We start from the raw sequence: 16,483 nt of genomic DNA, 5'->3' as shown, positions 1-16,483 counted from the left end.
AGTTAATTGTATTTAGTACTCACTCCCTTTTATCAATGTTATTCTTATATTTTTTTCATCATTTTTTTATTTATTACCTTTCTTATTTACTTGCTTAATAAATAATGGCATATTTTTAAAAAATACTTATAATCTATTTATTATTTATTATTAATTTTAAAAATGAGTTTATAATTTAATTATTTAAAGCTTATACATATAACTGCGCTGAATATTAACGCGGGATCAAATCCGGGACTTCATCTTATCATCTAAATATGTGGGGGTGGTGTACTGGTGTTGCTGCAGGACATCACGACAAACGCAATACTCTGACAAACAACATCACATCTTTCCGTCGTTAAATTTGCCATTAACTCTGAGTTAGTCATCCTTTTCCTGGTATTATCACAATTCACAAGCAGAACAAAATATTTTTGGAAAAATTTATTATAAACCAAAATTACTTCCTCCGACACGCCCATCATATAAATAATATTATTTTTGATCTTAAATATAAAATTTTATTTATAGTTTGTAAACAAAATCTTATAAATAAGTCAGAGAATAGTATCAAGTAGTAAAGGCGTGTGCGATATTCGCGATGATCAGATTTGTAACCTCCAAAATATGGTTAATTATGGTTTTTTTTTTTACCAGCAAATGGTTAACTATGTTAAGCATAGAAAATTACTATAATATCCTAAAAAAATAACTATTAACGAGTCGCCATAATAATTAAGTTTTTTTTGGTTGAGATTTTGTTATAATTTTCTAAATATGAAATGAAAAAGTTAAAAAAAATTTAAAAAAAAAAACGATGACCGACTTTTCAAAAGGTGTCTTTATCAGACATGCCCCCCATTAATTGCCGCTTTCTTTTCTGACAACCCTGGACTTCTGGAAAAGTTAAAAGCAACTTGAAGACTTTAATCTTTTTGTTTTTCTTGACCAGCAACTTGAAGACTTTGATCAGAACTTCAGGACAAAGACAAGGGACCCGCAAACCTGACTTTTTCCACATCAGTAATTATCGCAAGCTTCCAACTCCACTGAACATAACATGTGAATCTGTCGGGCATCATTCAGCGTCTGACGAGGAAGGATATTGTTGTTTTCTGCATTTATATAACTTATTTTCTTTTTAAATTTAAGCTGATTTTAGTTTAATCTCTAAAATTTTAAACAGCTGATTTTAGATCTTAAAGTTTATTCTATTTTAAAATATTAGTCTTTGTAAATATAATAGTATTAAAATTTGCTGAAGTATCATAAATTATTAAAATGATAATATAAACTTATTAAATAACACCTAATTAAATTTTGTGTGAATAGTAAAACGATTATAATAAAAAAAATGAGTTCTAAAAACGTGAACAATTCTTCAATCAATAGTGAGGAAGAAAAATGGGAGCTAAACATTTATATTTTGAGTGCTTTTAATTATAATGTACTTTCTAAATTCACGTCACTAGTTTAACATTGTTTATGATATGTAGCAAGTTCATATCACACTTTAATGTCGTTTATAATATTTTGGTAAATTTTAACATCATTATACTTTTAGAGACTAATATCTTAAGATGAACTAAATTTTAAAGAATGAAATTTGAGGAGACTAAAACTAAAATAGACTCAAATTTTAAAGATAAAAAATTATGTTAACCCTTCACTGTTTATTGGATATTGGATGCGACATGACACAATTAATGGAAATGATTTTAATTATATGAGATTTGAATTAAATGTTGCTCATGTACCGGGCAACCGCTTGATAATGTAGCTCAGTGTCTTGTTTTCTAAATAATTGGCGTGATGGACATTGCTTAAAAAAAAAGAAAAAAAGAGATGAAGTTGCTTTCATTTAATTAATTTATTTTTTCTCGGGTTCCTGGTAAAAACAACTATTTTTTCTTGGGTTCCTGGTAAAAAAAAACAAAAACAATTCTCTGGTTACTGGTAATATATATATATATATATATATATATATGTGGACACATTCTGCACTGGGGACTGGAGGGTAGGAAAGAGACGGTTGAAAAGTCAAGTCTTCAGTGTCTTGTTTTCTAAATAATTAGCATGATGCACATTGCTCGAAAAAGAAGAGATGAGGTTGCTTTCATTTAATCAATTTATTTTTTCTTGGGTTCCTCGTAAAAAAAAACTATTTTTTTCTCTGGTTCATGGTTAAAAAAAAAACAATATGGACACATGGTGACATTCTACACTTTGGACTGGAGGGTAGGGAAGAGACGCTCGAAAAGTCAAATCTTCAGTGTCTGGTTTTCTAAATAATTAGCTTCATGCACATCGCTCAAAAAAAAAAAACAAAAGAAGTTGCTTTTATTTAATTAATTTATTTTTTCTCGGTTTCCTGATAAAAAAAACCTATTTTTTTTCTCGGATACTGCTCTACTAATGCTAACGGTTAGAGTAATTTAACGAGGGTTGGAAAAATACAAATTTTTTTTATTTTCTGGCCGACGAGTTGGAAACTTAGAGTATTACATGAATCAAACTTGACAAAGTTTCAGGCCCATTAGATATTTCGGAAACTTAGACAGGAACTAAAAACCGGCTTGTAAGCAGGCTTATGATTGAGGCTCTTTAACTAAAGTCTGACATGGGCTAACTTATTCTCATCCTACTTGTAACGCTGGATGCACCCAAAAAAAAAAAAGCTTCAATCATTTTAAATACTACCTTCAGTAGTAAAAGCTAATTGACTAATTTGAAAAAATTAAAGAAATAAGTTGAATTAGTTATTTGTCCTAAATAGGTATTGTCTTACCTAAAATATCTTTACTAATCAAGTGTATTGACTAGAATTATCATTGTTAGAATGGCTACTTTAGAGAAAAATGTATAAATATGAGAGACAAAATAGATTGGGGTCTTATATTTAGGACCAAAATAAAAGTCAAATAGAATCTTATATTAAGGACCGGAGGTAGTATAACAAACAAACTCTTTCTGAAGAGTCAAAGGTTCGGTCGGTGCAATCTCTCTAAGTATCTCTATTTTTGTTTTTTATGAGCCACAAACAATTAATTAATTAATTAATTTTTTCTGGTTGCATTCGCTTAATTTCTTTATTTCAGGACAGGTTTTTAAATTAATTATCGTGTTCATTTTTATGCTATCAAGGTCATAATGGAGTTGCAAGCTTGTAATTATTGATACTCGTTTTAGTCCTATATATAAGCTTCAAATAATCAAATCATATCTAAGAACTAACTGTTAAAATTAGTTAAAAATAATAAATTGGTTAGAAATGTAATTTTTTTAAAAAATTTACCCTTATTTATTAAGAGAGTAAATAAGAGAAGCAATAAATGGACAAGTGATGGAAGAAAATATGTAAGGGTAATATTAATAAGAGAGAATGAGTGCTAAATGCAGTCAACTAAAAACAAAATAGAAAAAAAAGTAATAACTACTCAAACAAGCTAAAAAATAAAATTTATATTTTACACCAAACTCTTCTCTAAAAGTCAAGTTTATATATAAGATGGGAGGGGGTATTTGATACTTCTAAAATATGACCTGTTATAAAAAGTGCACGGTCTATATCCCTGTTCTTTCATCATCTTCCTACATCATGGTGGCCCAATGAGGAAGAAAATGCCAGACCTAGGAGCCACTTTATAATCCACTCCCTGAGTTAAACATAAAAAGAAAAAAGAAATGTAAGATGCTGAGGTCTTCTTTAAAAATATAGAAAAAATGACAAGTAACATACATTTTAAAAAGTTAAAATCTTAAGTGGGTGCCACGATTTATTATTAATTAATTATAATACTACCTCCAGTCTTAATTATAAGAGCTAGTTAACTAATTTAAGGATATTAAGGAAATAAGTTAATTTAATTATTTATAATAAATAAGTATTATTTTTTCTAAAATATCCTTGCTAGTCAAGTATATTGGCTAGAACTACTATTGTTAGAAGGATTATCTTGAAAAAATACATAAATATGAGAGACAAAGCGGACTTTGGTCTTATATTTACAATCAAAATAAAAATCAAACAAAATTTTATATTAAGTACATGAAGTAGTACTACCTCTGATCCTTAATATAAGATCCCATTTGACTTTTATTTTGGTCCTAAATATAAGATCTCAATCTACTTCATCTATCATATCTATTCGCTTTTTTTAAGATAATCCTTTAAATAATGCTAGTTCTAACTAAAAAATTTGATTAGTAAAAACATTTTACGAAAGAAAATACCTATTTATTACAAATAACTAACTTGACCTATTTTTTTAATTTACTCAAATTAGTCAACTAGTTCTTATATATTTAGAGCCGGAAATAGTATTAAATTAACTGGCCATCAAATCGCACATTATTGAGAGGAGCACTAGTGGAGGGCCGCATAGCACCATAATGTCAAAAGTGTTAGACCAATAAGTGTGAGCGTGATATTTTTTTTAGTGTCTTAAGATCTAAACCACTCTTCCTTCACTTCAAAATTTTGGCTGTTTAAGGTTATGATTCGTATCTAACAATTTTTAATTCATATAGATGTTACAGATTGACTAAAATATCTTCATTTAATTTTTTTTTAATTAATCTGGGGTGTTAAGAGAGGAAAGAAAAATAAAATTAATAGAAGTCTCTTGTTATTGACACTGCTCCCTTCGCTCATCATCATCATCCTCTTCTTTTTATCAGGGCCCTTTGTGAGGAGAAAAGCCAGATTTTGAGAGTCAATTTTTGACCAAGTCTTTAATTGAGACTGGAAAAAAATGGTAACTAAAGTGTTCTTCTTGTTCCATTTTTTGTTTGTTTCACGTTATCGTTACTCTCTTTATAATACATTAATCTTGATAGCAACCGGAAAGGAAAAAAGTTACAATGACAGATGGAAAAGTCAATGTCTTCGGTAGTTACAGTCTTTTTTTTTTCCCCTCTTTTTTTGAAATGTTTCACACCACGTATTTTTTTTGAAAAAACAACACAAAAATGACACTTAACTTTAAAAATTTATATTTGGTTATCTAAATAATAATTCTTATTTGATTACACATGACTAAATTGAAATTTTAAAATTTGCTGAAAAGACTAAATTAGCTTTTAATTTTTTTAAAAAATTTATCAAACTCCCTTACTAGCCTGCCGGTTGGTTGTAGGAGCTTTGGTGTTGGTGACCAGCGTCGAGATTATGTGGGCTGCCGATCGCCTAAGCTCCGACAGCTAACTAATGACCGGTCACTAGAGTTTCAGTGACCGGCAACTATTTTTTTGTTGTTGAGATTTTTATAATTCCAATAACATGGTTAACAAATTCTTTAATATTATTAACAAGTTTAATATAGTAGTTAACAATAAATTTTTCAGAAAATTCAAAAAATAGCATTTTTATAATTTTAATAATGTGGCTAACAATATTTTTTACACTATTAAGAAGTTTAGTATAATAGTTAACAACATATTTTTAAGAAAATTTAAAAAGTTACATCTTTGCAACTTTAATAATACGGTTAATAAGTCATGTAATGATATTAACAACTCTTATAATTATAATGATTACCTAAAAAATAACAAAAATTTTGTTGCCAATCTTTATAGGGAGCTACTATTAAAAAAAAAATCAACCTTCATAGGAAATTTTGTTAATGGCGCTATAAGAGTTGCTAATATCGTTACATCATACATGACTTGTTAAGTGTATTAATAAAGTTGTAAAAATGCTACTTTTTGAATTTTCTAAAAAATTTGTTGTTAACTACTATACTGAACTTGTTAATAACGCTAAAGAATTTGTTAACCGCATTACTAAAATTGTAAAAATACCAATTTTTGAATTTCTTGAAAAACCTGTTGTTAACTACTATACTGAATTTGTTAATAGCATTGAAAAACTTATTAACCGCATTACTAAAGTTATAAAAATGCCAATTTTTAATTTTCTGAAAAGTGTGTTGTTAACTACTATATTTAACTTGTTAATAGTATTAAAAAACTTGTTAAATGCGTTATTAGAGTTATAAAAATCTCAACAACAAAAAAAAGTTGCCGATCACTGGAGCTTCAGTGACCAGTCGTAGGCTGACAGCCCTGTCTAAACTTCTATGATGCTCGCTGATGCCAGAGCTCTGGCGACCAACCGATGGGTAAGGGTGTTTGATTTAAAAAAAAAAAAAGATAAAGGGCAATTTGGTCTTTTCAGCAAATTTCAAAATCCCAACTTAGTTATGTGTGATCAAATTGAAATTTTCATTATTCAAGTGACCAAATAGGGATTTCCAAATTTAAGTATTGTTTTTGTGTCATTTTTACGATACTTTTTTTCCCCAATTAAAACCTGGAATCCATTAAGAATAAATGATACAAAGAGAACAGACTCCTGAAATTTAATGCTTCTTTCATCATCTGTAATACTATCTCCAGTTTTTAATATAAGATCTTGTTTGATTTTTATTTTGATCCTAAATATAAGACCCTAATTCACTTTATTTATCATATTTATATGTTTTTTTAATGTAGTCTTTCTAATAATTGTAGTTCTAGTCAATACACTTAATTAGTTAAAATATTTTAGAAAAAATAATACTTATTTATTATAAATAACTAATTTAACTTATTTTCTTAATCTCCTCAAAATTGATCAACTAGCTTTTATAATTAGGACCGAAAGTAGTATTTATAAACTCCCAAGTTTGTTCATTTAATTTTGTCTTTGAGATTGTGGGGGGGGGGAAAAAGGTTTTTTGATCGAGTTGCCACAATTTAATATGAATGAATTAATTACGAGTATCTTCAAAATTTAGATATATTTGTTAAATTACGACAAAATATACAGAAAAGCCACAATAACAAGTATATTCGGACACACATTTAAGTTTTATATAAAGTCTCAGGTGACAGCGAGAATTAATTATTCACTAGCCAGTCACTAGATTAAAATGATTGCCCGTCATTTCCAAGTCTCTTTTGTTTTGTTTTTTTATTTTTTTGTTCCTGAGTGCCCTAATTATTAATTATCATGGTCCCTCTTAATGCATCCAAAAATCAAGAAAGCTCTGGTGGGCAATATGAATTGGAGCTGCTGTGGTGGGCTGACCTGCTTTCAGTCTAAATTTCCATCTGGGCGAAAGCGTTTTTTATTTTGGGGCCCAAAGTCTTTGGTTTTGTTTCGTTTTTCTTTTCTTAAAACGTGGTCCAGTTTTTATTACCCGAATCGGTACTCGTTTTTGACTCGTTTCTTGGGGACACATCGGATCAGATCAGATCATGAGTGGGTTCTTGGTTCAATCGGTTGAACTAGTTGATCCGATTTGGTTTCTTAAAACTTTTTTTAATGGCAAACCCCATGAAATAGAAGGAAAAACATATTTGGGGCAGCAAAAGAGGACCAAAGATCCATTTCATGCCCAACCTCGTTAGAAACTAAGTTCTAGTTGATCGAGCCTAAACTATACGAGAAGCCCATTCACAACAGTGTATCATGAAGGCCACAATATAGGATTTTAGAATTAGGCCCTTCAATCAGATCGTACATCACCAATGGAGGTTGAGTCTAGCAGACATCATAGGCAACCATAATGATTTTCTTTTTCAAGAAAAATATTAATATTTAGCGCCTGACAATGGTTCAAACATAATTATCTCTAATAAGAGAATAGCTGTACCTATAAAAAAGATAATACTTTTTGTTTAGAACAATATTATTTAGTACATTTATTTATTTTTTCCACCCAAAGTTGTACGACATCAAGTTTATAAATTCTTTTGGTTATGCGTCCTCTTTCATGTAAATATGCGACTCTAACTTTCTCCCGTTGGCCTTCTGAATTGTGTGCAGTTGAAACTCATTAACTTTCGTGAACAGAAGAACATTTCAGCAACACCCAACAGAATGTAAAGGCAAACAGCAAAACGAACCAGAAACAGAGGAGCGGAGCCTTGTCTTACATGCTGTTTCGGGATTCACTCCAAGGATTATTACTGAGAAAATGATATTCAAATTCCAAAACAATTATTTGCAACAAATATTCTTTTATTTCACAACTTGGAAGTGGAAATTGATTTGAAACTCAATCTGTCATAGCCCCAACCTTGTTCCATTCATACTCGACAACTTCTTGCGCGACATTCTCTTCCCACTCAACCTTCTTCACGTATTGGAGTGAAGGAAACTTTGACCTCAAAGTTTCTCGATTAATTGGCGGCATCTTAGTATACTTGAGTACCAAATATTTCACATTATCCCACTGCCCTTCCTCATCTAATAAATTCCTGAGCCTTCGTCCCTTAATGTGTAGCGTCTCCAGATTCATCAGTTTGCTGGGCTTTAACCATTCTGGCTTCCTGTCGTGAGGCATGCCTTCAAGATCCAGCTTTTGTAGCCCTGGCAGAAAAGACACAGACTCTTCAACATCTGTTTTACCCCAAGATATTTTCAGGCACTTTACCTTTTCCAAGTCCTTCAACTTCTCGAATTCCTCTCCCTGGATAGTAGCCTCACTCCTTATATGTATATTCAATTGCTTGAGATTCTTCAGGCTTCGAAGATGCCATATTCTGATGGGAGTCTTCTGTGAACTGCCTATTATGAATCCCTTGAGTATTTCAGCAAAGTGAGCTTGTCGAGACCCTTTGGCAAGCCCTCCAGCAGGTAACATTCTGATACATCCAAATGTGTGAGCTTTTTCAGTGATGCAATGGCAACAGGCAAGGTTTCTAGATTGTGACAGGCCTTGAGGTCCAGGATTTCGAGGCTGGCCAGTTCTCTAATGGAGTCAGGAAGCGAAGTTATTCTGGAAATCCCACGCAGGCTGAGATACTTGAGCAGTTTCTGGGTCTTCAAACCTTTTGGGAAGGATTCATCTCGAACTTCAATGTGATGGGTGGGAGAAACCTGCCAATGACCAAGCTGAAGCACGGCCAATGTCTTCAGTGTAGCAAGCCACTGGTGTCGAAAATGAAGATGTCTCCCGTTTACATTAAAAATGGTCCTCAAAGTCTCTGGTATGGATTTTGTTTCAATTTCCGAATTAAAGGGATCATCGATCAAACAAGAACGCTAAGAATGGGTGGCATCAAAACGTGGTATCTTGCCCTGATCTGGTATCCCGTGCTCTAATTTCAAAAGCTTCTCTTTCAGGGCAACTGAGATCAACATGTAACGAAACCAAAGGAAAAATTCAACATTTACTCACTCTTGGGCACTTGTCATGGGGTATAAGTAATTCTAAATCCAAAAGCTCTTGGAATACGCTTTCGCCTTCTTCCTCGTGCCGGACCAACCCTTCCCCCATCCACCAATAAATAAGCCTTTTCTTGAGAATAGCATTGTTAGGGAAAACTGCCAGGGACAAGCAAATTCCCCGGTTATGCTTAAGCTCATCAAGACAGAGGAAGAATTCATGACTCTCACAAAGACATTTCATGAGTGGATCCTGGTCTGCTTTGTCTATAATTGCCAGTTCCGTTTCAGATAAAGCTTGGGCGGAATAGTCATGGGCGGCCTCATCATAAGCGGCAAGTTGGTGCAGCTTTTCATTTAACTGAGTGAGCTCGCCAAGGATAGAACAAGAGCCAGAGGGTTCAATTTTGGCGCAGCGATCAGCCAACACCGAGAATTGGTTGCCCAGTTTGAGTTCCCCCTGCTTGGAAAGTGGGAATTTACTCATCGTGTGGTCGATCACCATCTTGATGACTTTTTTGGCTGATGAAACATCTTCAAAGGTTATGTCGAACATCTTCTTAAACATCTAGAGTTGATGCAGTACTTCTCGCATGTCTGTGGTTGGATTTGTTGGGATCGACATGCTCAGAGCGCAAGAGATGGAAACATTGTCTGGTACAAGTTTGGGAGGAGGCCAGGGCATGCATGAGCATGAAGGCAAGCAATAACCAAGGGTCCTCATTCAGCACCATGTACGTGTCCGTATAATGCAATCTAGATTATTTAAGATTTAATGCGAATAATTGAGATTTAAAATTTTTAACATGTAATTTTTTAATAATAAATTTATTTTTTAAAGAAATGTTAGTGATAAGATTATTTTTATTTTGAATTTTGTATCTATTAAAATAAAATATTATTTAAAGTATGTCAAAAGTTTAAATTCAATCTGAAGAATTCAAAATCAATATAATGACTTAGATTAAGATGATCACTCCATGTTTATTATTATTATGAGCATGAAATAAGCCCCAATAACCAAAGCTGCTAAAAAATAAATCAGTTTCAGTGCTCATAATAGCAGTGAAATCTAAATTATTCAAAATTAATTTTAATAGTCTAGATTTAATATTTTCAACTAATAAATTTTAAATAAAAATTTATTTTCTAAAAAACTTACAATTAAAAGATTACAGTTATTTTGAATTATACCTATAAAAAATATTTTTTAGAAATAAAAATATTAAATATAAATCACAGCCATTCATATTAAATTTAAATGTTGAGATTTAATAAGTATCATGCTATTTATCCTTATGCACTGAAAGTAGTGAGGCGGAATGTACAGCATTGGCGCTTCATAAAAGTAAACTCAATTAATTTAATCAAGAAACTTTTCAGTTTCACTGTATTCTTCTACGTCACTTGGAAAAACGAAAGAATATCTGTTCTGAATGTTGAAGAGAGGCTTTTAATTAGTGCACGGAAAGCATTGGGATCAAAAGAGTGATGATCACTCTTATTAATTTTTTTTTTTGGACCAGAATCACTCTTATTAATTTTAATAGTTTAGATTCTACACCAAAAAATAAGTGACTTTTTTTTTAACAGACTAAAGTATATTTTTAGTTCTTTGATTTTGAACAAGATTTTAATTTAGTTCTTAAATTTTAAAAAATGTATTTTTAGTTTTTTAATCCTAAAATTGTTAATAAAAATATCATATTGAGATCTTGAATATTGATAAAACATGATCTAATATCAATATATTAAGTTTAATTTTCAAAACAACTATTATTGTTACAAAAAAAAATTATCATTTAAGATAATTTTAAGATTAAAGAACTAAAAATATAATTTATAAAATCAAGAGATCAAATTGATACTTTGTATAAAAATAACGTCTGAAATACCTCTTTTATACCTTATGACATGAAATGATATAGTACTTTTCTTTTCTTTTCTTTTTATTTTTAACAAGAGAGGGCTTAAATTTTCACGAGTGAACATTCTTTCTTTCTTTATTTTCCCCCCCTCGTCTTCGGTGAAGCGTGATCCGTATATTTATGTGAAAAAGAGGGGGAAAATTCTACAAGAAGAAAATAATCAATCGAAAAATGGAACCTTCTTATGTGGACAATCTTATTCTCGAATCAGTTCTCTTTCTATTGCGCTTTTTTCTTTTTCGAAATATATCTTGCTTTAAAGAATACAATGGATATATATAAGCTTTTTTTATAAAAAAAATGTGAGAGGTCACATATTTACTTTCACTTCTAATTTAATAATGTTAATGCATGACTCTCCAAAGTAGGAAGAAAAAGGAATAAAGTGAAATCAAAGTAAGAGGAAAAAAAGGAAACTTACTTAAAAAATTTCTGGATGAGACAATATTTTGGGAGACGGACCATAAAGTAAGGAAATGATGCTGAAAAAAAAACAGGGAAGCGATTTGGTTGAAGAGTAAATTAAAGTAGCTGTCTAAGAATAAAGTGAAATTAAAGTAAAAGAGGGAAAAAAAAACAAGAAGCTGAAAAAGAGAGAGGGCAAAATTGGTGCCAAGCAATAGTAAAGAATCGTTAGTTTGCTTGGTAATGAAATTTGGTATTTTTGCTTTGAAATCTCTACAGGCTAAGTAACCAAGAATTCTCTTACAGTCTTACCAGAGGCTCATCATTCAAAGTTCAAGTTGAAAGAGACCGAATTCCTTTTTTGTAAACATGGGTCTCTTCTTTTGTACATTTTTTAGTTATTATGAGATTCTTTCTTCACTATAAATATATTAGTACTAAAGGGGGAGGTTACATTGGCTCAGAAAAGGAGAGAAATTTTATAAAAAAATAAAATGAGAAATTAGGGACATTAATTTGGTGAAAGTTTGGATTTAAGGTGGGCAAACATATATTGTTGACTTGAAAGTTTGATTTGATTGGTACATACTCTTGCTGCACACTGATATTTATTTACCATATAATATTTTTAATGAATTAATTAAAAGACATTTAAAATTTTTAATTATAGATTAAATTGAAAATGAATGTGAGGTGAAAATGAAATTTTAAGTAAAGTTAATGATAAAACTAAAACATTTTTTTTCCATGTATAATACTCATTTAAAGCATATCATTTTCTGATTACTACTGCATCTCTAAAATCACAACGTAACACTAAAGAAATTTTAGCAAAGTAATAATGAATTAAGAGTTTCATAGATATAATTTTAATATAATTTGGATTTTTTCAATAAAGAAGATACTATAAACTTTGATTAGATCTGATAATACTTAAATAAAACCTGTGGATAGTATCACATATTCACATCTTATACGTATGTAATATTGTAATGATAAAAAAAGGATAATATGGTTATCATTTTCTTTATTTAATACAATTTAGAGATACGCACACACACAAACACGTCAATGCCAAGTTTAAACTCAAGATCTCATCTAAGCATGGCGGGTAGCATTGTTACTGAGATAACTAACCGTTAACATCATGTAGTTATTATAAAAATAGTATAAAAAATTTTAAAATATAATTTTTTTCCCACCATAATCTCCTCAAAACTCAAAATAAATGCCTAATTTTTAGAAGAAAAGACAAATTCTGCTTCCTTTAATTACTCTCTACATACTTTCTTTCCCCATCATCAACTCTGTACATGCATACAAACACACATATATATTGGCCTTCTTTGCGTTATGAGATAGCTAGGATTGTGTGTTTCAGACCTGATCAGATTGTTTTGGCTTTGTGCGCGGCTCTTCTTTCATCTTCTTCACTGCTTCCTTTTCCTTCAACTCCCACGCCAAATCAATCAAATATATGAATTTTCTCATTCCCTAAATACTCCTCTGTTCTTCTCTGTTCTTCAATCGACCCTGTGTGGTTTATTTTCTTAATTCTTAAAAAAAAAAAGGGTTTCTTTTCTTGCTTCTCCTCTGCATTATACAAATTAAAGTCTTCTGCTATTGCTGTGTTTTGCTGGTGTCTCCGGCTTGGTTCATCAGAGACGAGAAGATCACTTTGGTGACAATCATATAGTGATAAGGGTAAATTCTTCCTCCTTGTTAGAAACTTTTTGCATTCACTGGAAATTTGCGTCACTCTGTCTTTTATTTCCCCTCCCCCTCTTCTTATTTCCTCTTTTGACTCTCAACAATAGAACTTTGTTAAGGAAAATTCAACCACGAATCTTGATTCTACGTTTTGTGTTCTCTGTTATTTATATGAATGATTGATGAAATGGATGATTTTCAAGTACTGTTTACTCCATTGAAACATAGTTGTAATTAAATATTTCACATAAGTATATTAAGTAATAATTAAAATTATTACTCTATTAAAAATATAATTAGTTTCATTTATTTTTTAGTCTTTTGTTTGGCATCTTACTCTTGTAGTCTTTAATTAATAATCAACGGGTCTAATTATATATAGCCTTATGTGCGCGCGCGCATGGATTATATATATTACATTAGGTAGTATATTATTTCATAGTTGATAATAATTTGCTTTATAAATAGAATGAAAGCGCTTCAAATTCTAGGATGCCAGAGTTTAAGATAGAATGAAATGAAGTCACTTCATTAGAAATAAAAATCATTATTTGGAAATTTTACAGGGGAAGTGGGAGTCTAATTTGATTATTTTTAGGAAAATTATTATGCGATATATTAATTCTCACTTGACTCTTACGCAAGAATTACTTTAAAACGTCATATTGGCTAAAAAGAAAATACTCCTCAAGTCCTTAATATAATACTCATTTAACTAATTTGATTAGATTAAGAAAGTTAGATAAATTAGTTAATTATAATAAATATGACACTTTTTTCCTAAAATATCAAAATTATCTTTTTTAATACCCCCTTCTTTTTCTACTTGATTATGGTTGAGGGAATATCTGTAGGAGTAATTTAAAAAAAATTGATAAATATGATAAATGAGTGTTATATTTATGACCAAAACTAACTCAATAATTAGGTCTTAATATTAAGGATCAGAGGAATACTATTATATGAAATTCATTATAACTTCTTCCTCAATATTAATATGAGGATCAAATCAAATGAATCAAATATTCACAATTTAAAGTGCAAATGTATACTTCAATAATTCTCTAGCTTTTTTTTTTTTTTAATTATTTGGTTTTGTAAGGGGGGTTATATTTCCATAGAAAACTTTCTGCAAAATGCAACTAAGGTGGGCGTAAATTGACCCTGATCGGTTTGAATCAGCTAAGCTGACTGAATGTGTCCCCCCCCCCCCCAACAAAAAAAAAGAAAAAGAGTGGAAAGAGGTGCGTATGTCTAGGGATATTCTTTTCATTGTAATGGTTAACTTCTTCTATATAACTTCGTCTCTCTGTGCTTATTACATTTCCCCTTTTCCATTTCCATTTTTTTCTCAGTTTTTCATTATCAATGACCCAAAGACTTTCCTCCATCAAAGAGCATACTGGGAAAAGAGAAACAAAAGAAAGAACAACAAGTGCAAATACTGTTGTGTTCCCTCGTGTGAAAACCCTAATTCTGGACGAGTTGCCAAAATTTACTGGATCGTCCTCCAGCAGGGATGGTTTTCGTGGTGTTAAATGGCTTGAGTTGGATACGGTGGAAGTTTCTTCCTGTCCCAACATTGGCGAGTCAATGTTGGGAAAGGTGGACAGATCTCTTTTGAAGAAAGTCACTGTGAAAAACTGCCGGCCATGGGCAGGTGAAGATCTCGAGAGCAACATCGGTTATCTCTCTGAGTTAACTGTAAGTACTCTCTTCCTTAGTTATTCTTCTCACATCATGTGAATGCAAATGAAAATATAACGAAGCTTAAGGATCGAATTTGATTTTTATATAAGAGAAGAGTTTTTAAGAATATAACCCCCACACACACAACACACAGGAACAAAGGTTTTCAATACTGTTCGTCACTTAATACTGCTGATTCTGGTATCATTATTTTACAGGATGAAATCTCCAAAATTGAAAATTTAAGGATCGATGACTCGAAGGAGTTGCAGAAATATATGAGAATGGAGCTTCATGAATCATCTTTCAGGCAACTGAAAACTGTAGAGGCCTTCCATTGCGGCAATGAGTTGAACGAGTTTTTGTCCATTTTGCTTCGCCGGTCCAGTAAGCTTGAGCGCCTGACAGTGGAATCGTGCGACCTGCTGGAACAGGTTTTCCATCTCACAGGAATTGTTGCTGAAGAAGGAAATCTGAAATTCCCCAATTTGAAGACAATGAGATTGTGTTCGTTACGCAATTTGAAGTGCATATGGAACAAGGATCCAAGGAGGATTGTGGAACTCGGCAAACTAGTTAAATTAGAGATAATCGATTGTGGGTTACGCCAGGGTCCACTTTCGATTGCTTTACTGGAAAAACTTGTTCTTCTGGAGGAATTGAAGATAGAGTCATGTAAGATGCTGGAACAAGTCGTAGAGGACAACGAGGAAATGCAGGAGAGATCATTTCATGGTTTAAAGGATCTTTATCTTGCAGACCTCCCAGAGTTGATCAAGTTCAGCTCAAGGAACTGCAATGTCGGATTTCCTAATCTACTGAGATTGACGATAAAAAAGTGTCCAAAATTGATTGAATTTACTGCCGGGCTTTTAAGCAACCAGAAAGGGACATCTGGTGGCGTGCCGCAGAAAGAGATGATGGTATGTACAATAATAAATTTTGTTCAGTCCTCTAATTTGAACATCCTCACAAAGTTAAGTATTCATGAGGCATTACAATTTATTAGTGTGAAATTTCTGTGGCTCAAATAATATCTTGAAGCTCTTTTCTGCAGCACGCATGCCCTAAATTGGAGAGGTTGATCCTGGAAGGCCTAGAATTGTTGAGCGTGGAAGTGGTTTCCTTGAGCAAATTGAGTTATATGAGGATTGCGGGGTCAAACAAGTTGAACAGACTGGTTGTAAGGAATTGCAGTTCTCTTCGAAGCCTGGAACTGCCCACAAAATGTTTGAATCTGAAAGAGATTGAAATTTCTGACTGTAACATTTTGGAAGAGATTGCCACTGACCGTGTAGAAGGAGGAAAAACGGACCAGGAAACTTCCGGTCATTTAGAATCTATTGTTCTTGAAAATCTACCAAAGCTCTCATTCTTGTCCTCGGAGACCTGTGAATTTCCATCACTCAAAAAACTGAGAATAATTAACTGTCCTGAGGTTGGGAAGAAATTGTTATCAGGGAACGTCTCTGCTAAAGCAGCGGACCACTCGTCGGACAAGGTAGTAAATGTGTTCTTCAAAGATATTATTTCATGTGATCTCTTCATCGTACGTTGTGATGTTGATCACCCCAACGTTTAAATATGCAGTGTTAAATTTATGACTTAAATA

The 16,483-nt window shown here is 31.8% G+C and overlaps 1 protein-coding gene across 1 annotated transcript; it reads left to right on the top strand.

The window, feature by feature from the left end:
- Positions 1–13,080: 13,080 nt before the first annotated feature.
- LOC114742258 (disease resistance protein SUMM2-like) lies at positions 13,081–16,453 on the top strand. Its single transcript, XM_028930532.1, has 4 exons — positions 13,081–13,176; positions 14,538–14,886; positions 15,090–15,794; positions 15,929–16,453. The coding sequence occupies exons 2-4, from the start codon at positions 14,551–14,553 to the stop codon at positions 16,451–16,453; spliced, it is 1,566 nt and encodes a 521-aa protein (XP_028786365.1). The 5' UTR covers positions 13,081–13,176; positions 14,538–14,550.
- The last annotated feature ends 30 nt before the right edge of the window (positions 16,454–16,483 follow it).

The sequence above is a fragment of the Neltuma alba genome, unplaced genomic scaffold, assembly GCF_004799145.2.
Source record: "Neltuma alba isolate B1F8T4 unplaced genomic scaffold, ASM479914v2 tig00003697_pilon, whole genome shotgun sequence".
Lineage (NCBI taxonomy): Eukaryota > Viridiplantae > Streptophyta > Magnoliopsida > Fabales > Fabaceae > Neltuma > Neltuma alba.
Note: the sequence above shows the minus strand (reverse complement) of the source record. Positions and strands in the feature narration are given on the sequence as shown.

Excerpts from the sequence above, each read along its gene's own strand:
- LOC114742258 (XM_028930532.1), top strand. The coding sequence starts at position 14,551 with ATGACCCAAAGACTTTCCTCCATCAAAGAGCATACTGGGAAAAGAGAA. Across the intron at positions 14,887-15,089 it reads GTTATCTCTCTGAGTTAACT|GATGAAATCTCCAAAATTGA; the intron begins GTAAGTACTCTC and ends ATTATTTTACAG. Across the intron at positions 15,795-15,928 it reads TGCCGCAGAAAGAGATGATG|CACGCATGCCCTAAATTGGA; the intron begins GTATGTACAATA and ends TCTTTTCTGCAG.